At 41.5% G+C, this 23,092-nt stretch overlaps 1 protein-coding gene across 4 annotated transcripts; it reads left to right on the forward strand.

Moving 5' to 3' along the window:
- Positions 1-792: 792 nt before the first annotated feature.
- Positions 793-22,627, forward strand: xpo7 (exportin 7). Of its 4 annotated transcripts, none has more exons than XM_044012361.1 (28): positions 793-844; positions 5,871-6,017; positions 7,261-7,354; positions 7,456-7,622; positions 7,720-7,785; positions 8,276-8,380; positions 8,938-9,103; positions 9,273-9,400; positions 9,497-9,616; positions 10,391-10,537; positions 10,643-10,815; positions 11,826-12,019; positions 12,118-12,223; positions 12,928-13,063; positions 14,046-14,119; positions 14,300-14,380; positions 14,526-14,589; positions 14,701-14,809; positions 15,440-15,546; positions 15,653-15,741; positions 16,335-16,442; positions 16,535-16,617; positions 17,293-17,507; positions 17,595-17,733; positions 17,816-17,973; positions 18,725-18,823; positions 18,927-19,054; positions 20,390-22,627. In XM_044012361.1, the coding sequence occupies exons 1-28, from the start codon at positions 812-814 to the stop codon at positions 20,481-20,483; spliced, it is 3,330 nt and encodes a 1,109-aa protein (XP_043868296.1). In that variant the 5' UTR covers positions 793-811; the 3' UTR covers positions 20,484-22,627. The 4 variants fall into 4 exon arrangements, with proteins under 4 accessions (XP_043868296.1, XP_043868297.1, XP_043868294.1 ...); XM_044012362.1 differs by having other exon boundaries at positions 9,273-9,346; XM_044012359.1 differs by lacking the exon at positions 793-844 and having other exon boundaries at positions 5,447-6,017.
- Positions 22,628-23,092: the final 465 nt, after the last annotated feature.

The following is a 23,092-nucleotide window of genomic DNA, read 5'->3' on the forward strand; positions in this document are numbered from 1 at the left end:
TGAAAATGATTTTCCAGGTGTTTTTCATGTGAATTTAACTGAGGATGAATCTCTTTCATTCTCAAGTGTTTGCTGCCATCCAGTGGCTGTCAAGTGTATCTGTTATTTATAGAATAGAATAGATATTCTTTATTGATCCCAAACTGGGAATTAGAGTGTATCAGCAGCAAGACACACAATATGCATAGAATAAAAATAAATATAATACATAGAATAAAAACATGCTGTTAAAAACTGTAAACTGGATCACTGTATGCTTTTGGACAGAACCAGAACAACAGACGGGTTTGTATATGTGCATTATTTCATAATTAGACTACTTAATTCCTGGATTATAATAGTGAATTACTTCAGTAATGTACTGTTTTAGTCCTGATTAATGTACTGGATTATATCACCCATTATCATGGATGACTGTAGTTCTACCACACAGGAATAAATTACTTCAGTATTGGATGATTCAGTACTGTAATAGTCATGATGACAGGGTGTCACAATGCTGGATTAAATCAGTCCTGGATTACTACAATCCTAGATAACTGCTGCTCTGCATTATTTCAACCCTGGATTACAATTCTGAAAAGTTCAGTACTGTATTGTTTTAGTCCTGGATTACAGCACTGGATTGTAGTCCTAGATCACTTCAATCATGTCTGACAGAATTACTTCATTATAAGATTATTCAGGTCCCTCCATGTAAACATGATGCAAACTTGCTTTGGTGTGGAATGAATGGGCAGCTGTTCACGTGGCCTCCGCGGGGGGCGCTGTTGTCGCTGTCCATACCCATAAGCGGGGGAGTGAGAGGTGCATGAAATGGAGAAAAATGGCGGATCATGTGCAGGTAAGTGGAGGATTCATGTTTTTGTGACCGACAGTTTCTCCGGGAACGCGAGGAGGAGTGTGAGCGCGTATTCTGGCGCTGTGCTGCCGCCACGGGGGCCGTGTGCGGCAGTTGCGTGCGGGAGTCGGCCGTGTTGCTGCTGCTGTGCGGCGTTAAAAGAAAGGATGTGGCCGCCTGTGTGTGTTGACTTGTGGCCTGCTGTCATTGCTGAGGCTGCCTGTGGATGCTGGGGGTTAGCTCGTGGTAGCTGCGATCACAGAGAATGATTTGAGGCTGTGAAATTGGACGAGAAGCCACAAACGCGGTGCCTTAGAGTCTGCGCGGTTCCCGACGTTTGTGTTGGTTGGAGGCACGGAACCGGCGGGCTAACCGTGCGAGGGAGCGGCGTGTTTTATTGAAGTAAACAATAAAAGAGCATCGGTTGTCCGCGGACGGCTAGCTGTTGTCAGGCTAACTATGCCTGGTTACTGGGAGTTTGGCGCCAGTGAGCAGCGAAATGTAAACATTAATCAAATAAACCCACTTTGACTCGCCCCGTTTTCGCATTTAAACCATAACCGTGTTTGTGCACTTGTTGTCCCGCTGGGCTAAAGCTAGCTGACCACATAGCATGCTAGGCTAATGTTAGCTCCAGCCTCCAGACGTCAACTTCTCCCGCCCGAGCCCGTTTGAAAACATGGTTCGGTTTATCGGAGTGTTCATCTCCGGATCTGACCTCGTGTGTCCGCCGCTGCTGGGGTTATGGAGGGACACGGGTCTAGGTTTGACACCTCGGGGATTTTGTTTATGTGTATAACAGAGCAGTGCAGCTGTGTTGAGTTAGCCTGGCTGGAGATAGCCGCTCCACACCGACACATGTCTGGGAAGCAGAGGAGGAGCAGGAGAAGCAGAAGCAGGGCAAACCCCTGGATCTGCCCGTCACTTCTCCTCCATGATGATGGAGAGGAGGATGCTCGGCTGCCTCCTCATCCCAGAAGCCAGCAGAGTGGATGCTGGTGCGGACTGAGAGGCTGTGACAGCGGTTAGTGTGGACGCGCAGCTCCAAGAGGAGCCGCTTCCCTGGAAACAAGGGCTCAAGGGTTGCCAGATATGCGAGACTAAAACCACCTTTAAAAATAAAACTGCTCGATACCATTAGTCAAGATATACACACTGCTACACTATATGTCAAGTCGCACAGCATAGGTGTCACTTCCCAAGTTGTTGAAAAAGTTAAAATATCATATTCTCGTCACACTTGGCTGCAGGAAACTATGGAAATATTTGTCACATGTCATAACATTGTTGAATATTATAGTGAGATATGATTTGAATAAATAAACAAATACTTGGTGTTACAGTGTTACCGCCTTCTTCTCTTTGCATATCAGTGAAAGCAGTGAATGTCATTATTTACTTTCCTAAAAGATTATTTTGTATAAAAATAATTCATTTATTTTTAAATAAATGCAATAGGGCTACAACGATAATTCAATTTAATCAGTTTCAGTGTTTTTTTGTTTTTTTTTCACTATTTAAAACCAGTTTTTCTGATTTTTCAGCTGCTTAAATGTGAATATCTTATGGTTTCTTTGCTCCATATAACAAAGATATCGTTAAAACGGAATCATTTTTGTTTTTTTGGACAAAACAAGACATTCGAGAACATCGTCATATCCAGATTTGGAAAACACCAATTGACCTTTTTCTGACATTTTACACGTGCACGTAGATATCAAAATGGCGTTAAATTTACATATGTTGTGCAGCCCTTGATAACACCATGGTAACTAGACCAACAGTAACATAGTAATTGTGGTATTGTAATGGTAATGTTATTATTTATCGTGTGTCTCTATGGAAAGTGCTTGCGTTTGACTACATTTTGTCCGAGTGAAGATGTTATACGTTTGTTTATACTCCAGAGTGTAAATAAAACCTTCTGAATCCTTCCTTGTCCGCGACAGAAAATTTGCCGTAGAGGTTTTGGCTTATTTATTCACAGACACATCGTGTGAGCTCTGGCTTTGCTGTGGTTGAAGTGTGTAAACACTTTTCTTTGGCTGGATTTTGTCTTTCCTCGCATCTTCTCACAGTTTTACAGGGTGATGATTTACCAAGTTGCTTCTCGTATTACTCTTAATTCCCCAACGTGTAGGTCACTGCAGACTGGCAGCGTCTGCATATTCATTTTTTGTTTGTCCGTCACCGTTTTTTCTTCTCTAATTTCCTGACACAAGGACATCATAGTGCTTCCACACGTCTGATTTAGAAGCCTCTGAAGCCTTCTCTCTCTCCACGCTCTGATGATCATCGTCTTTGCTTTACTAGATCTGTAGAGGCGGCGGTCAGGGTGTAAAGGTTGCTGCCGGGCACATGTGGGATAATGATCCTGTAAGTTCTCATTTCCCAACACTCTGTTGAACTGCAGCTGAAACAAAAGTAGAGGTTTTGCCAAGAGTAGCTAATGTTTCTTATCGTCACAAATAATGTTTGTGTAGAAACACTTTTGGTTTCACAGTATCATGGAACTATTAATATTCTTACATCTCTATAAACGTGTAAGGTCTACAGCAGGGGTCACCAACCTTTTTGAGACCGAGAGCTACCTGAAGGTTAGAGAATAATATGGAGGGCTACCATATTAACATTTTATGCAGTTTACCATTTAAATGATAAATATTATGCATTCAATTGCATACACATTAATTCCATTGCTTACTCCTAATGATTATCACAGTTTTTATAAACAATATCAAGGACATTTTACTCAGTGATCAAATGGATACATACAAGTGAGGTGAAGTGAAATGAGCCCGCGGGCACCTCGTTGGCTGCTCGCGGGCTACCAGGTGCCCGCGGGCACCACGTTGGTGACCACTGGTCTACAGAAACAACATTTAAGATTGTGTCACTCTGGGTCAAACTGAGAAATCACAATAAAACACGAACATGTTTTATAATTGATTAATCTGATGATTCTTTTTTACTTGCTCAGTCCACAAAATGTTTAATTGTTGATCAGTGATCATTTAAATGTTGTTTTTCACAAACAAAATTATTAATTTTTAAAGATTTATTTGTCATATGGAGCAAAGAAACCAGAAAATATTCACCTTTTTACAAGCTGAAAACTTGAACTGAAGTGAAACCAATTGAATCGTTAATAGTTGCAGTTAATTAAGTAAAGATTATTGATCTTGTTGTAGACCTGTTCTTTTTTTCTTGTCTCCTCTGGCAGCCGTGTGATCCCTGGGAGCTTTGTGTGTCGCTCAGTCCATCGTACAACTTCAGAAAACTCTAACTTTAATATAAATCACTGAATAGTTGAGTCTCGAGCAGCTGCTGTATCTGTAGTGTTGGACACTTTATTTACAGTATTTGTCGTCAACACTTTTCATTTGAGTTCACTTCCCGTTGATAGTAGAGCTGCAGCTAACGATTATTTTCATAATCGATTAATCTGTCGATTATTTTCTCGATTAATTGTTTGGTCCATAAAATATCAGAAAACCTTAAAAAATGTTGATCGGTGTTTGTCAAACCTGGAAAGGATAATGTTCTCAAATATCTTGTTTTGTCCACAAACCAAAATGATTAACTTTTAATGATTTCTTTGTTATCCAGAGCAAAGAAATGAAGAAAATATTCATATCTAAGAAGTTTAAACAATTGAAAATCTTGTTTTAATCAGGAAAAAAAGCTTCAAACCGGTTCATCGATTATCAAAATAGTTGTCGATTACTTTAGTAATTGATTAATAATCGATTCATCGTTTCAGCTCTAGTTGATAGTTTCAATGAAGACTCCCGACTTTGACGTTGCCTATAAATATGTTTTGGTCCTCCGCAGTCGTCCCTGTCACATGACTGTCACATGACCACCTGTCTGTTTATGTGCCGTGACATCGTCTGGAGTGAAAAGTCGTATCAGTGTTAATGATGAAGTGAAGTATTCACAGTCTGAGCTCTTATCTGACACAGCAGAGTTTTTTTTTCTCCCTCACACACACACACACACACACACACACACACACACACATGAAACACGACCCCTGCACCCCCAAACCCAGACCTCCATCACCAGTAACTTTGTTTTGTAACCTGCCGGCTCCACCATTTTAAATTTATTTATGAGTAACTGGCATCTTGCTGTCACTGTGTGCATGACTCAGCAGTTTTCGTCAATGGAACAAAACATCATGAAAATCAAGAATGTGAGCTAATTTTTTGGTTATTTGGCAAGAAAATGTTTTTGTATTTTTAGGATTTAATTTGTACGTTTGGGCTGAAACTGATTATTTTCACTCCAGGCTCATCTGGCAATTATTTTCTGATTAATTATCATTGTTTGGTTCATAAAAATGTCAGGAAATGATTAGTTCTGTGTTCCGTAAACCTCAGAAATGATGACAGACGAACAGTGTTATTGAGTTTACCAGGGCTGCGACAACAATCAATTGATTGTTGACCAGAAAAACAAGCACAGAAAATAATTGACGGATTAATCGATAACCAAACTAATAGCTGCTACTGTCATGGACGAGCAAAGGAACATATTTATGTTTAAAAAGCTTAAAAAGAGATTCGTTCTTTATCAAAGTAGGAATTGGTTTGTTTGTTACAGGCCTGTTGCAAACTATAATATTAAAGGGTGAACATGTTAGTTGTTAATTATTAGGAGAGATTCATCATAGATTGCATGGTAAGTTTAATATTGTTAAAGCAGAATTGATGTCCAACAGAAAACAATGATATTGAATGTTTTGTTCACAAAACAAGACTTCTGTGACACTTTTACTTGTCATTTATTCTTTCCATTGATCAGTTTTCTCCACTGTGTTTTGTTGAAATGAAGTCATGTCCAACCAGCCTGAGGGGGAAATGGTTTAAGCGTTGAAGCCGTGTTGTTGGAAGAGGAACACGCTGTTCTCTCTCTTTCACTGATGATGCTGATGAAGATTCAGAGGATCTTGTCTGTGGCACGCGTGTGTGTCTGTCGCTCACTGATAAGTCCGTTGTCTTCCACGTGTCTCTCTCTTTATCAGGGCCTTGCCCAGCTGGAGATCCTGTGTAAGCAGCTGTACGAGACCACCGACACCGCCGTCCGACTCCAGGCAGAGAAAGCTCTGGTCGAGTTCACCAACAGCCCCGACTGTCTCAGCAAGTGTCAGCTGCTGCTGGAGAGAGGGAGCGTGAGTGTCCACTGTGTCCATCTCACTGTCACCTACATGCTCTACAACACACACATTTAAAAAAACAAGACGAATTCTTACCTAACTTCAATGTTTTGCTGCAGAATAGAGCTGCTCAGTACATCATTTAAGCATTATCGTCAATTGAGGTTGACTGATAACTCATTTATACGTAATAACAACAATATTTGCAATTTTTATCACTAATTCTGCCTATTTTTTTTACTCAGAAACTTGGTACTTGGTCACTAAAACTTAACTTTCTCATCCAAAAGTATCTTTTTGTATTAGTTTTTTAGGTTACTTGTGTCATGTAGTTAATGTTTTTAATATTACTAAATAAAAATACCGTGCATAATTGCACCGCAATGCAGATTTAAAATTTAGATTGAAGATACAGACTGTTAGTGTTGCAGAGTAACTTCAATAACAATTTAAAATTGGCTTAATTTATGAGTCAAAGAAAAAAATTGCATCCATTACCGACCATTGGCTGCCCTCTTTCTGAAAAATAAAATGGCATCAGCTGTGGTCATAGAAAAACCCACATCAATCGACCTTCAGATCAAGCACTCGCTTTTGTTGCCTCATTCAAAACAAAGCTGGCACAGTTTCCACTTCTGTAACTAATCTACAGAATAAGTCTCTCTGATATAAAAAAAGGTCCTGTTGCACTCACACACTCATTCATCACAGTTGCTCTTGATTAGTCGCACTTCATCGTGAGAGCTAACGGAGACAAAAACCCTGAACATTAACATGTTTATAAGTCACTCTTGTTGATTCCATCGTGTGATAATTAAAGCTTATTTGGTTTCATGCTCTGCTGCCGTTAAGTTACCAAAAACATGTTACTAATGTTGCTAAACAACATTACTCCGCTCGCAGAAAATCTGAACTTGTTGGCAACTTGTAGTGTGTTTTTTTTGGGGTGGAGCTTTGGCCTGAGGGGCTGACGGCCGGACAGGGATGAGTGTAACTGTTAATGTTGCTGTGGATTTCCCACACTTAACTAAACTCCAGTGCTCTTTTTATGCTCAACATTTAAATTGGCTGTACTCTTGAAAATGTTCTGACAAAATGTTGCTAAAGTATGTTACTACCATTAAAAAAATACATGACTTTCAATGTTTTCGTTGGACCTTTAATTAAAGGTCAGGCAGGATGTATTAGTTGCATTTTGTCACTTGCTTTAGTTTCTTTCTGATTTATTCTAACACGGTTTGTTTTGGTCTCGTCGCAGTCGTCATATTCTCAGCTGCTTGCGGCCACATGTTTGTCTAAACTGGTGTCTCGGACCAGTAACCCTCTGCCTCTGGAGCAACGCATCGACATCCGTGAGTGAACTCCTCCTTCTGTCTGAACAATGACACTGCTTTGTTAGCGTGCTCCTGTCCTGAGCTCGCTCACCTATGGTTAATGTGTCTGTAATGTTCAGGGAACTATGTACTGAATTATCTGGCGACGCGGCCGAAGTTGGCGGCGTTCGTCACCCAGGCGTTGATCCAACTGTACGCGCGGATCACCAAACTGGGCTGGTTCGACTGTCAGAAAGATGACTACGTCTTCAGGAACGTCATCGCTGACGTGACCCGCTTTCTACAGGTGTGTGTGTGTGGTCATGTGATCGACCTGCAGACATGTCAGGGTTTTGTGTCAGAGCTGCTTAGTTAATGCGTCGCTGTTCCGTGTTTGTTTACAGGATAGTGTTGAACACTGCATCATCGGTGTGACCATTCTGTCCCAGCTCACCAATGAGATCAACCAGGTACACTCTCATTTCTCTATGTTCCATTTACGTCGGAGGTTGGAAGTCGGAACTGGGAGTGACGTCACCATCAGGCTGATCGTGTCCTAGTTGTGAAGTCGGGGGGGGGGACATGGATTTCAAGATAAACTTAATTGTCCAAGAGGGAAATTTGTCTTGGTCATCAGTGACACTTCAGGCGATGTTCAATTTAAAAACAACATCATTTAATTGAACACATAATTTGGCAGGAAAGCCTTTGTTATTCCTGCTCTTTTTCAGTAGAGACAACTTTTAACAATTAAGACGGAATCAACTGAGAAAGAAGAGTCTTTGCTTTAGACTTAAGTGGCAGCTATCTTGGAATCCTATGTTCTGGTTTGTGGTTTTTGCTCCAACTTTCCAACTTGGAACCTGAGAGGGTTTTCCAGTCCTAACTTCCAACTTCAACTGGACCTCACCATTCTTCCGTTGACTCTGTGTCGATAAACATCGTATGTTTTCTCCGCAGGCCGACACAACACATCCTCTCACTAAACACAGGAAGATCGCGTCGTCGTTCAGAGACTCGTCCCTCTTTGATATCTTCACTCTTTCCTGTAACCTCCTCAAACAGGTATGTCGTCTCAAACGTATGTTTGTGTGTGCATTTCTTGGGTCATCAAAGGTCACGTTTTTGGCCGTTGAAGGGCAAGTTCAATTTACTGGAACGGAGATGAATGAATCTGCCACGAGAGACATTCAAGGAACACCGTAACTCAACACTCTGTTTGTCTACCTGATTTGTACTGGAAACCAGTACAAAGGTTCTTCCTTTTATAAAAGCTGTTACAGGGGTTTGAGTTTTGACAGGAAGTGGTTTCCCTTTGCACATGTGTAGAACCCATCAGGATCCCAGTATGGATCAAGTGTTTGACACTCTACTCCAAACAAAGGTCTGCAGATAACCTGATAAAAGTCTGGGAATTGCGATCACAAATTTCCCTGGAATATTTAGGTTTAGTTTCAAGCTTTTATTTTTCACCTCTAATAAGTATAATGACAATAAAAGCATTCAATTCAATTCAAAAATGGAATATTATGAGTCTAAAGCTGGAAAAACTGTTGGTCAGAAGAGGTCAAATATCCACTGGTCGGCCACCGATCATAGTCTCTGCGTTTCTGTGTCTTCAGGCTTCGGGGAAGAACTTAAATCTGAACGATGAGTCTCAGCACGGTCTCCTGATGCAGCTGCTCAAACTCAGCTACAACTGCCTCAACTACGACTTCATAGGAACTTCCACAGACGAGTCGTCGGACGACCTCTGCACTGTACAGATCCCCACGTCATGGAGATCAGGTGAGTGTGTCTGTAGTTCAAAGCTCCAGTGGGTAAATGTTAATGAATATGCAAACGAATGGTGATGTTTATGGGACGATTTAGTTTATATCCACGTGTACGTGAATGTACATACATGTGAACACATACTACACGACGACTAACTCTCCGGTGTATTCCTCTCCTGCAGCGTTTCTCGATTCCTCCACCCTGCAGCTCTTCTTCAATTTATATCATTCCATCCCTCCATCACTTTCTCCACTGGTGAGTGACGGGGGGGAAAAACAAACAGGAAGAACACATGCTGCCTTGTTTTTGGTGTGAACACATCTTTTACTTTGACAGATCACGATCATCACCAGGCTTGAGTGTTTTGTGTCATGCTCATGTGTTTGTGTCTGTGTGTTTGTGCAGGTTTTGTCGTGTCTAGTTCAGATCGCCTCCGTCAGAAGATCCCTCTTCAACAACGCGGAGCGAGCAAAGTTTCTGTCACACCTGGTGGACGGAGTCAAGAGGATACTGGCCAACCCACAGGTGAGTGACTCACCTTCTCAGCTACAGTTTCATGTTCTGCTCCTATGACACTAGAATATGTGAAAATATGAGGGTTTTTTTTAGACATCAGTGCAACTGATGGTGATTTTTCTTTTCGGCCCTTATGTTGAGTAGATTTTTCCTCCATCTGATAAAGTGTAAATGTTTAATGACAAAAAATGTTTAACTTCACTAACCAGTTATTGACAGTAACGGTATTTTCAAGAGAAATAATGTGTAAACTAAACATTAACCCTTTAACACCGCACAAGTGCACCGTAGCTACGCCATGGTTTGTGCTATCGGAAAAGTTTCCAGCGGTTTCTGAAAGCTGAGCAGTTGCACGTCAAAGCCAACGTGTGGTTATTACGGTAATTTAATTAAATAATAAAATCAGCACCTTTGTCATCAGAGAGGAGAGAGTAGGGAAAAACGCCTGGAAGCCTTTTTGTTTTTCTGCATTTCAAATTGTTTTCAAACAGTATTTCAACATGCAGTAAACTGCTAAATAGATATATATAATAAATAAATATATATAATAGATATTGGAAGTTATTGGCAGAAGCACTTAGTTACAGGACATTCTCGGGTCCTGTTTTATGGTTAAAACAAGCAAAGTGAAACTAATCTATCCAATTTGAAAAATGAAGCTTCGTTTAGCAGCATTTATCAGGTTTGTGAGAACAAAAATGACTATTTTCCAATAAATGGCCGTTTTAAAAAGTGTCAAATGTCTACGTCGTTAATATACACAGTATATATCTCGTGTTCCAGTGTTTACCTGATCCCAACAACTACCACGAGTTCTGCCGCCTGCTGGCGAGGCTGAAGAGCAACTACCAGCTGGGTGAACTGGTCAAAGTAGAAAACTACCCCGAGGTGATTCGGCTCATTGCCAACTTCACCGTCACCAGTCTGCAGGTGCGTGTGTGTGTAGCTGTTTTCCTCACATAAAGCGATGTATTCAGTGTTAAACCACTCGGTGGTTCACTCTTATGTGTGTGTGTGTGTGTGTGTGTGTCACAGCACTGGGAGTTTGCTCCCAACAGCGTCCACTACCTGCTGAGTCTGTGGCAGCGCCTGGCTGCGTCCGTTCCTTACGTCAAAGCCACAGAGCCTCACCTGCTGGAGACGTACACGCCGGAGGTCACCAAGGCCTACATCACGTCACGGCTGGAGTCGGTCCACGTCATCCTCAGGTAACATCACACACACACACACACACACACACATACACACAGTCAAAAACACAGTCTGCTTTTATGCACGGCTCATTATTTTATTTTCTTAATCAGTTTTCTTCTTCATTTTCTCAATGAATTAGTTGTTTGGTCCAGAAAATGTCAGAACATTTTTTGGTCTTTTTTTTTTTTTTGTCCAAAAGGCAAAAATTTTAATGATTTCAGAAAGAAATCAGAAAGTGTGCCAGTATAAGAGGCTGAAAGGTCAGAGAGTTGGTATGTTATTAAAAACACTCAAACTGATTAATTGATTAACAAAATATTAATTAAAGAATTGATTTATAATGTATTCATAGTCACTGTCCCATATTTCCAATTTCAACTGAATCCAAACTCAGAAAATCTGAAAAAGACTTGAAATGTCACACCAAAGTTTTTCAAAATTGGCTAATGGATCAAAGGCAGATGGAAACGACTGTGATGGAAACAGTTTCTGGGAATTGAAGAAGAAAGAGAGAAATCATGTGTTTTTGCTTCACTAGAAAATAGCAGAAACAGTGGGTGAGCGAATGAACGTGTGAACTGATGAGCAAACCCCGACCTTCCCTACGTTTTTTTGCACAATAAACCAAATATTACAACAATACTGAAGCTATTGATGCCATATGCAGCTTATTTCAGTAAACTAATGCTAAATTATATTTAGTCAATACTATTGGCTTTACAGCAGTTTGTGAAAATGGTTAAATGCATATTTTCTTTCAGTGAATTTTTGAAAATGTGGTTAAAATCTGTGAAACAGGCAATCTAGATACAGACAGGAGTTTTTACCGTGATTTTAATGTTGTTTACATTTGAGTTTAACTCTTAAATCAGTGTTTGGAGTCATGAGAGTCATGATAAATGGAGTTTTTACTTTTCACTCTGAATCAGATGTTTAAAGCTCACTGTTTGTCTCGTAGCGACTTCTGAAAGTGGGCGGAGTCACTTGTACACTCACTGATCCGTGTGTGTGTGTTTCTGCACAGAGACGGGTTAGAAGACCCTCTGGACGACGCGGGCCTCGTCCAGCAGCAGTTGGACCAGTTGTCCACCATCGGCAGATGCGAGTACGAGAAGACGTGCGCTCTGCTCGTCCAGCTCTTCGACCAGGCGGCTCAGTCGTACCAGGAGCTGCTGCAGTCCACCAACTCCAGCGCCGCCGACATCACCGTGCAGGAGGGTACGCGCTGCCAACGCCTGACCAACACCGTTCACCGCGTTGTTTGTTTTTGTTTGAATCTCTGATCATCTTAAAACCTCCCGATTGTTTTTATTCAGGTCGGTTAACATGGTTGGTTTATATAATCGGAGCGGTGATCGGCGGGCGGGTGTCATTTGCGAGTACGGACGAGCAGGACGCCATGGACGGAGAGTTAGTCTGTCGGTAAGTGAACAGTTGTCATGTTGAACGTTAATGCATTGAATTACATTATACTTTGTTAAGATAAAGTATTTTTCTAGTTTTAACATAGTTAAATAAAAACGTAACATAGTATGTTTTGGTCCCAAACTGTATTTTTGTAAGGTGCATCCATTTCATTAAATATCAGCTTTTTAAAGTGCAGGTAACTCTGTTTAAACAAGACACGAGAATTTGTTTGTTTATTTTCTGACTCCACCACAACTGACTTCCTGTGCAGCGTTGATCTGCCTTACCTACACTCTTATTTAATACACTACAAAATTTAACACGATAATATTATTATACAATATTTTTAATGGACCAGTTCCATCTCACAAAAAATAGATCTTTCTTCTATATTTGAAGATATATCGTTGCTTCTTTTAAGAAATGTAAGTGGCGGGCCAAATGAAACTCTGGTGTGGGCCAACTTTGGGCTGCAGGCCCCATTTTGAGCAGCAAGCTCTTTTTTGATATTTAAAAAAAAATTGGAATTTAAGCTGAAATAGCCTGACTTTAGTCGATATGTAATTGATACAGAATTTATTCATTCTAATTTTCTCTGATCTAAATATCAAAGTTTTCAACTCCTGTGAATGTCGAGAGAGTAAGAGAGAGTTCTTTGGTACAGTGTTTAAATGTGGGAGGCCAAAGGTCAAACATATTTTCTTCTCTGAACGCGTCAGAGTGCTGCAGCTGATGAATCTGACCGACTCGCGGCTCGCTCAGGCGGGAAACGAGCGGCTGGAGCTCGCCATGCTCAGCTTCTTCGAACAGTTCAGGAAGATCTACATCGGTGACCAGGTGCAGAAATCATCCAAGGTGAGCAACCGCTGCTTTTATTAACCCCGTCCTGACTTTACACTCCCATTAACTCTGTATGTCTGCAGGGGGGGGGCGGGGCTTAAGTCTTTTATCCTGTGTGTGTGTGTGTTTTCACGCTGACGACAGCAGTTTGGCTCCTGTTGTTTTTTCGAGTTGTCGCTTCGTGATCACGGACTCTTTGTTCGGGGCAAAGAAAGATGTTGGTTAGTTAGCCCCTCCCCCTGAATTGTCATCACAGAGTTAAACCCTGAGAAAACACACTTCAAACAATCCGTGGGCGTCACGGAGACCAGATGTCCCGCTTAGTTCCGGATTGTCCCGGTCTGTCCCAGTGTGTCCAGGATTAGCCTGGTTTCCAGGGTCCTGAGTCTAAAGAGTGTGAAACCCGACAACGTCCCAGTTTTCCACTTTTATGATGTGTCACAATAATGACATTTAATGCTATTTTAATATTAAACAGGATTATTTGTTGGATATTCTTAACACCACTGATAGATTAATAACTGATTAGTAGTTGCAGTTAATCTGTTACCAAATGTATTGCCAACTACTTCTATTGTGGTATTGTTTTTTCTGGTTAGACTTAGAGATTTTGATTCACCAACAAAACATGTGAGAGCATCATCATTTTTGAGGTTTGGGAAACACCGATCATCATTTTCTGACATTTTGTAGAACAAACAAGTCATCGATTGCCAGATAAATCGATGATGAAAATGATTGTTAGTTTCAGCCCTAAATTCTACTATAAGCTGAATTTAAGTTAGCTTGTTTTTTAAAATACACCATCTTATGAAGAAGAGAAGCATTTAGAAAATCAGCTGTTCATGTTAAAGGTGCAGAAGAATGTAAAGATGATATATAACAAATATTGATGTCATATTGGCAAAAGGAAAATGTTTAATGTGCTGGAATAATTAACGATGATGAATGGATGAATGTTAGTACTTCAGGGTGTCACATGTTTGTTCACCTGCAGCTTTATCGACGACTATCAGAAGTTCTGGGTTTGAACGACGAGACGATGGTTCTCAGCGTTTTTATAGGGAAAATGTGAGTAACTCATTTTTAATCTATACAATTTATGATTTGTGTTCATTTAGCGGTGACATTTTTAAGATTTGAAGGGTTGTTTTTGTTGTGTTTGGTAGATGTTGGTTGTTGTAGTGAGAATTCTTTGTCAAAGGCAGACATCTTGGATTAGCAGGAAATGATGTTTTTTGTCTCTTGCAGCATCACTAACTTGAAGTATTGGGGCCAGTGTGAACCAATCACCTCCAAGACACTGCAGCTACTCAACGACCTCTCTCTAGGATATCCTTCACTAGGGTGTGTCTGTGTGTATAGTATATACTCGTGTGTATTTGTCACCTGCATATTAAATAGTAAATGTACATAAATGTTTCGACGCTCAGTCTCGTCCTGGTTCTGTTTCCTCCTTGACTTCCTGTTTGTTCACGTACAGCAGCGTGAGAAAGTTGGTAAAGCTCAGCGCGGTCCAGTTCATGTTAAATAACCACACAGTGAGTACACCGTTACACAGCAGCCGCAGCTGTTTATCACAAACATGCTTGTGTTTTATTTGTTGTTAAATTCAATTGTTGTCTGTGTGTGTGTGTGTGTCGCTGCATCAGAGTGAACACTTCTCTTTCCTCGGAGTGAATAATCAGTCTAATCTGAGCGACATGAGGTGTCGGACCACTTTTTATACTGCGCTGGGACGCCTCCTAATGGTTGATCTGGGTAAGTACACACAGCGGACGTTCACACAGTCTTTATTTCTACAAAATTAATGAAAGATTCATCCAAAGTGATCAGAAAATGGCGATTTTAGCCACATAATAAAGTTTACAGCAGTTTATGTTATCTTAAGATATCTTAAGAATACTGTATTTTTACTGCTTGATCTCACATTTAGAAATCATTTTCCAACAAGAAACTGAAGTTTGTGTTGCTTTGTGAAGTTTTTTACTCAACACCAAAGTCCATAGAGAAAATCAGCGTTTTTAGCTCACAGAGACACAAAGAGCTGCTGTGTGCTGCTGCCTTGTTTGATAAGTTTGTATCACTGAGGTGAATATGAATGAATGATTTTCAAGTTTACAGTCATATAATAACACATTTGTACTTGGTGATGAATGCAGCAGTGGATCAACAGCTCCTGAGTGCTGTGGTGTAAAATCGCTGATTTTCTCTATGGGCTTTGGTGCATGAAAATTAACCCTTAACAAAGTGACACAAACTTGAGTTGGAGATTAATTTAGCAATGAATTACTGATTCATTGTTGCAGCAGTACGTCTGAGAGCGTGTTAGAATTATGGATAAATATAAAAGATGTTTGTTTGTTTGTTTGTTTGTTTGTTTGTTTGCAGGTGAGGACGAGGACCAGTTTGAACAGTTCATGTTGCCTTTGACGGCTGCGTTTGAAACTGTCGCTCAGATGTTGAGTACGAACACTTTCAACGAGCAGGAAGCTAAGGTGACACGCATGCACACGCACACACACATATATATATAAATATAAATGATCATCCTAATATAAACCCCTAATTGTCATCGTCGTCCTCCTCTGTTGTCTCCTGTAGAGGACGCTAGTGGGTTTGGTCCGAGACCTGCGAGGCATCGCGTACGCCTTCAACGCAAAGACGAGCTTCATGATGTTGTTCGACTGGATGTATCCTCTCATGTCTCACTCACACACACACACACACACAGGGTTCCCACAGGTCCTTGAAAGTTTGTGAGTTTGAAGTCAGAAATTGTCCTAAATTGACATAGGAGATTGAAAGTGTTTGCATTTTGTGTAGGAAAGAAGTGAAGTTGATATTTCGGTAAATGTCTCCCTTGTTTGTTACGCCACCTACTGTTGGATGGACAAACGTGCGGTCATAATTCCTCGTGGTGTTGTGGACACTGTCCACTGCCTTTGACGTGAGATTCCACGCAGAACAATAAGCAAGAGAGAAAATGATGACGTGATGTCTGGGAAATTAAAATTCCACGAGATCTCTGTCTCACCAAAGGAAAATGACAAAGACTGACTTTGACCATGATTTCTAGGACAATCACTTGTCCAGATGCAGAGCAAATGAATTGAAGTGGACAAAGCCATTGTCCTCCAATCTTAAGCTGTGTCAGCACATTCAGTCCTTGAATTTGAGGGAATTGGTGCTGGATAAGTCCTTGAATTTGTGGGAACCCTGCGCACACTGTAATTGTTTTCACCCTGTCATAGCTGAGCAGTTTCCTGAACACACCCACCTGCAGATACCCCGCCTACATGCCCATCCTACAGCGCGCCATTGAGCTGTGGTACCACGACCCAGCATGCACCACGCCTGTCCTCAAACTCATGGCCGAGCTCGTCCACAACAGGTGAAGACACTCGGCGACGCTCGGTCGGATCACGTGATCAGACTCTCTGCTCATGAACTGGACGTAACTCTTCGCTCTTTCTTCTTCTTCAGGTCTCAGAGGCTTCAGTTCGACGTGTCGTCACCAAACGGCATCTTACTGTTCAGAGAAACCAGCAAGATGATCACCACCTACGGTCAGTTCACCAAAATAACAGTAACAATAATTCACTGGATTATGACGGAACTATTTACACTTTAATGACAGCATCTATTCATCAATGCCTCATATTTTTTAATCTGATCTTTGATTCATTTATATAAATAACTTTTGTTGGTTCCATATAAATGTATTGCTAAATCTTTGTGTCCATGAAATCAGCCATTATATGGGCGAGTTTCCATGGAAACCAAGACCTTTCCCCGATTATGATGTTGTTGAACTATATTCACTCTTTGAAGGCTGCAACTAAGGATTTTTTTGATAATTGATGAGTCTGTCAATTCTTTATTTTGTTATTTGGTCCATAAAATCAAAGAAAAAACAAAACGTTTGAAATGATGTTCTCAAATGTCCAAAGTTATATAGATTTAATGATTTCTTTGTCACATGGAGCAAAGAAAGCAGAAAATATTCACTTTTAAGAAGCTGAACAATCAGAAAACTAGTTTTAATTATTTAAAAAAACTCGCTGACGATTAATTCAGTAGTTGATCAATAATCGATCCGTCTTTGCAGTCATTTATATGACTATGATTTGTACGACACTTTTAGTTGTATAGATTATTATCGTGTTGTCATCGTTTTCTGATCAGACGTCATGAAAAGAATAATCTCAGTTTCTTCATCTGTTCGTCCTCGTCTTCCTCAGGGAATCGCATCTTGACGCTGGGCGAGGTCCCGAAGGACCAGGTGTACGGCGTGAAGCTGAAGGGCGTCAGCGTGTGCTTCACGATGCTGAAGGCGGTGCTCAGCGGGAACTACGTCAACTTTGGCGTCTTCCGTCTCTACGGAGACGACGCCCTGGACAACGCCCTGCAGACCTTCATCAAACTGCTGCTGTCCATCCCTCACAGCGACCTGCTCGTACGTTACAACATCGCACTCGTGTGCGCCGTTAAAACACGTTTAAACAAAGTTAAACAGCTGCTGACTCTCTGTCGCCCCCTGCAGGATTACCCTAAGCTCAGCCAGTCATTCTACTCGCTGCTCGAGGTGTTGACGCAGGACCACATGAACTTCATCGCCAGTCTGGAGCCGCACGTCGTCATGTACATCCTGTCGTCCATATCAGAGGGGCTCACGGCGCTCGGTGAGACGCCTGCTGGTCAAACGTGATATTACAGCGTGTGTGTGCGTTACGTGTGTGTAAAGTGTGAGTGTGTGTTTGTCAGATACGATGGTGTGCACGGGCTGCTGCTCCAGTCTGGACCACATCGTGACGTACCTGTTCAAGCAGCTGTCACGCTCCACCAAGAAACGCCCGGCGCCCATGGCAACGGACGATCGCTTCCTGCACATCATGCAGCAGCATCCGGAGATGATCCAACAGGTGAGAGGGAATTTATGACTACATTTTGGTTTATTATCTTAATTAAAGATCTTAATGGTTAATGTAATTAAATTATTGTTTTCGATCAGGGGTCACGGGCCACATAGTTGATCTCTGTGGCCCTGTGGCAAGAGACAAATTATTTTAAAATTACAATGAAAACTAAATTATATTATTCTTATTTTTCCGTGTTTTTGAGGCCTTTCCCATGCCCCAAAACGCACAGATTTTTGCGACCGCATCAGACGTGGTGAAAATTTAAATCTAAAGTGGTTCAATTTCACCCTGAACAGCACAAATCGGTACATGTGTTGAAGGTCGGGAAGAAGGAAAAATTACATCATGACCATGATCCAAACCCAACAGGAAGGCCGCCATCTTGGGTTAAACTGCCACTTTTTGGCGATTTTACACCCATGATATTTGAATGAAATTGTCCTAATTTAAATTTTCACTTGAGCTCGCCGATAATGAAATGATTATGATTTTATGGACAGTTTTTATCCATATTTACTGTGAGAATAGGAACAAAAAACTACAACTGTTGTTTGTTTTTGCATATAAATGTTTGTAATTATTCACTTTTATTCTTTTGGTGTGTTTAAATGAAGATGAGAAGGGTGGGAAATCTCTGGTTTAGACTGATCCAGTAATAGTTACACAACTCATCCACCTTCACAATAAAAGTCTTCAACTTGTAATGCTTTTATTGTGACGCATGTAATAAACTGATCATGTGACTGTGTTGCAGATGTTGTCCACCGTTCTGAACATCATCATCTTTGAGGACTGTAGAAACCAGTGGTCGATGTCACGGCCACTGTTAGGCCTCATCCTGCTCAACGAGAAGGTAAAACAAACACACACACACACATCATCATCATCTACATGTACATGTACATGTACACACGTGTGTGTGTTAACATGTGTGTTTGTGTGTTGTCGTCCCGCAGTACTTTGCTGACCTGAGGAACAGCATCGTCAACAGTCAGCCTCCAGAGAAGCAGCAGGCCATGCACTTATGTTTCGAGAACCTGATGGAGGGAATCGAGAGAAACCTTCTGACCAAGAATCGAGACAGGTCAAAAAAATTCAAATAAACAAATAAAAAAAGTCATGAAATGGTTTTATCGCTGCACTCACATGCACGCGTCACTTTGCAATAGGGCTACCACAAACGATGATTTTGATAATCGGCTTGTCAACGATTATTTTTGCGATTAGTCGACTAATCGGATCGTACGTACATTGCAGCTTATCGCATTAGCATGCAGCTGCATCTGTATAACCATCATTAGCTTCCAGCTTGAAGTGTTTAAGGTGTGTGCTAACTAAAAATAAAGACAATTACGATGATAGTTCATTCAACTTTTAATGAACTTTGCAACTTGTAGCAGCATTTCTGACATTTTTTAATGTGATTAAAAAAAACTCCTTTTACATTTTTTAGCTGTAAATGTTTAGTGCTTTGTAAAATGGAACCAAAAACAATGAATAAATATTATAAAACACATTTCCTATTCAAACATGACATCGCTCTTATAACGTTACAGCGAACACATAGCGTGTGTGTGCGCTAAGGCTAATCGTCATCGACAGCTATAAGTTAGTACCTCGACGTAATTGCGACGAGTCGACTAATCTCGGCAGCCCTACTTTGCAAGTTTGGTCACTGTTTTTGTACGGAGCGCCCCCTGCTGTTTCAGAGTACATATTATTACAACACCATCGTAAACGTCCGTCTGTCTGTCCATCATCTACCTCGTCGACGCATCCCCTCTCTTGGCCATGTTCCTCTACAGACGCAGCCAACGTGTTTTTACAATAGCGCGCAATGGTCAAACTAGCGGTCAGGGCCGAGCGATTCATCGAAATTTTATCTATATTATATTACGGCCTCCTGCAATTCTCAAATCGCAGCAGGCGCCATATTTAAAGCCAAACTGTGTCAAAATATCATCTTTGTTTCTCACAGATTTGCACAAATAATCCCACAAAATATGTGTTTCGAATGAAAACCTGAATAATTATGTTAAGATAACCACTCCCTCTGATACGGCAAATATCGCAATTCCTGTCAAAATTTGATATTTATTCAAAATTGTTCAGCCCTTCTTTGGCCGTGGGGAAAAATGTGGATACAGGAAGTATTGGGATATTTTGTGTGGGCTTATTATATCGCTTTAGAAACACCAAGATTTTTTTAGTCCACTAGATGGAGCCAAGTGCTCACTCTCACTAAAGCTGTTGTGTGAGTATATGATTCACAAATACTCAGTAAATCATATCGTATTGAGGTGTCTCAAACTAAGCATATTTTGAGTTTTGATACTTAAAATACTTGAGAAATTAATTTAAAAAATTGTTTTTTTTGTTTATTTGACTTGTTTGTGTGTTTGTGTGTGTGTGCGCGCAGGTTCACTCAGAACTTGTCGGTGTTCCGACGGGAAGTCAACGACAGCATGAAGAACTCGACGTACGGCGTCAACAGCAATGACATGATGAGCTGACATTCCACACCGCAGAGTCGCCCCACGCCGCAGACAGAGCCCCGCCCACTCCCTCACCCCACCGCCTCTGCATCAGCCTGGCCCCGCCTACCTCCTTCCCTCCCTCCCCCCCTCGGGCCCGGATGCCCAGGGATCACCTCCTCCTCACCTGGACACACGACGTACGGGAGCGTTGGTCACATTCAGCGAGTTGCCCCGCCCCCCCTGCCCCGGCCCCACCCTCTCACTCTCCTCATCCTTTTTGATATAAGCATATATAAATATATACAGATCTATTTTAAAGCCAGTCTGACTGTCTGACAGAAGGGGGCGCATGTGTGAGGTGAGCGTTCACAGAGGAGGGGGAGGGGGGCGTGGTCAGGCGGGGAACGCCGGTAACCGTAGTAATCTGCTTCTGCCCGCCTTGTATAGACGAACACAGAAGAAGAAAAAACAAACAAGAAACACGTGTACATTTTTTTTCGTAACATTTTGAACAATGTTTATAAAAATGATCGAGTTTAAAAACAAAAGACGAGTTGAGGAAAAAGAAAAAAAAACAACAAAAACGTGTGATTGAGCTTTTTACAGTGTAGTGAGTTAGTGCAGCTGTCTGTCTGCGAGGGGCGTGGCAAGGGGGTGTGGCCACAGGTTCACATACACACTAACACAAAGGGAGAGTCAGAGCAGCCATGTTGTACATTTTTCTCAGTCTCTGGTTTATAGTGATGTAAATAGTCACGTGACCCCGCCCACAGCAGCAGGTGGGCGGGGCTGATTTAAAGGGACAGTTCTGTTATTTATCACCCGACGTCCTCTCCTCATCGCGTCCGTGTTTCTGACGCGTTTGTCTCCGCCTCGACTCACGTCACGTAGAATTTGATTTATTAAAATTTCAATACATTTAAATCATTTCAATATATTGTTTTTTTTGTTTTGGGACCATAACAGCTGATCACTGTTAGTGATCAGATCAAACATCAATAGCAGGAGGAAAAAAAACCAATACATTTTTCATGTTTTTCTCAAAAAAATTGCCCAAACTATTAAAGTAATAGTTTTAAGTTTTTAAAGTGTAGCTGTATGAGGTACTGACACGTCGTCGACACAGGGGGGCGCTCACAGTTCCTTATACAACCACACTTCAAAAAACATGAACTATCCCTTTTTTAAGGACTTGTTTCCAACAGTTATTTATTGAGTAATTTGAGAATGACACTTCTTTTTTTTTTTTACACCACCAGCGTCACACTCTCACCGATTCACGAGCCCTGATTTCTTCTGTTCCCGGTGTGGCGTGCAGCTACTTCCTGTCAAAACTCCTAATCCACAGGAAGTAGCTGCACTTCGTCACATGCATAGAACAGATCTGAGTTTCTGGTACAAACCGGTTTGCCACACTCTGTATTCTCACTCACCTGGAGCCAGCATGGACACAATGACATCATTTTCCTTTTTCTGACCTCCCGTCCGTCCGTCCGTCCGTGTGTCTTGTCTCTTTCAATCAAAAAGCAACACGCTTGCTTGTCTCCCTGCGGCGATTGACGTGTAAACAACATGGTCACGGCTACATCTTCCCCTCTGGTAGGCTGGCGTGCAGTTCCTGCCATTTTGTTTACACTCTGGATTCCTCGGACCAGGTTTTGGGACGGCCCCGCCCCCTTTTAGGTCCTGTGGTGGAGTCCTTTTGGTGTGTGCGTGTGTGTGTGTGTGTGTGTGTGTGCGCGTGTGTTTGTTTGTGTGATGTGGCGTCTCATGGTGCTTGTGATGAAGCTCAAACAGTCCAAGTCTGTGAACTCTGATGATGATGATGGCGGTGGTGGCGTCCTACTTCCTGGTCGTTTGAGCTCCTCTGAAGGAAATCGCCTGGAGATTATTGATTGATTGATTTATCAGTTGATTGTCAGAAGCAGGAGACGAGTGTATTAGCAACACGTGTTACTCTCTCTCTCTCTGGAGACGATGTCGCTGCTAACTGTTTGTGACAACTAGCTCATCTCTAACGTGTCTGCGCTCGTGGACGCCGCGTCCCCGAGTCCCTGATGTTTGTGTTCTGATGTGAATGTGTCGGGTCCATAGAGTGAGTAGCTGTTTGAGTTGTTTGGATGTCTGCTACATTATAGTGTCAGCATTGTGACTGCAAATAAACCTCATTGATTTTTAAAGCTGCCGCTTCTCTCCCGCTTCCTTCCTGTCACATGACACACACGCACGCACACACACACGCCACCTGACTGTTAAAACTAGGCCAGACTAGGCCAGATGTGCAACAGTTACTTATTGATCCTTTATTTCGCCAGAAAGGTCCCATTCAAGGTTATAATAGTTTAGGATTTTTCATTGGTTTTAGTTTTTATTTCGCTTTGAACTTTTGTTTGAGTTTGTTTTAATTCGTTTTTAGAGCACCTTTAATACTTTTTTCTTTCGGTCCATAAAATGCCTTTGAATGTGAAGACGGTGAAACTACTGTATGTTTTGCAGCTCATTTCATGTCCATGGTCCAGAGAAGGAGAAAGGAGCAGTTTTAGATCTACTTGCTAGACAATACAGCAACAATACAAAGGTTAAATGGTATATAGTGTGTACGACTGACTTCATATGAAACAAGACAGAATTTAAAGTCGTAGTAT

This window comes from Solea senegalensis, linkage group LG21 (genome assembly GCF_019176455.1).
Source record: "Solea senegalensis isolate Sse05_10M linkage group LG21, IFAPA_SoseM_1, whole genome shotgun sequence".
Lineage (NCBI taxonomy): Eukaryota > Metazoa > Chordata > Actinopteri > Pleuronectiformes > Soleidae > Solea > Solea senegalensis.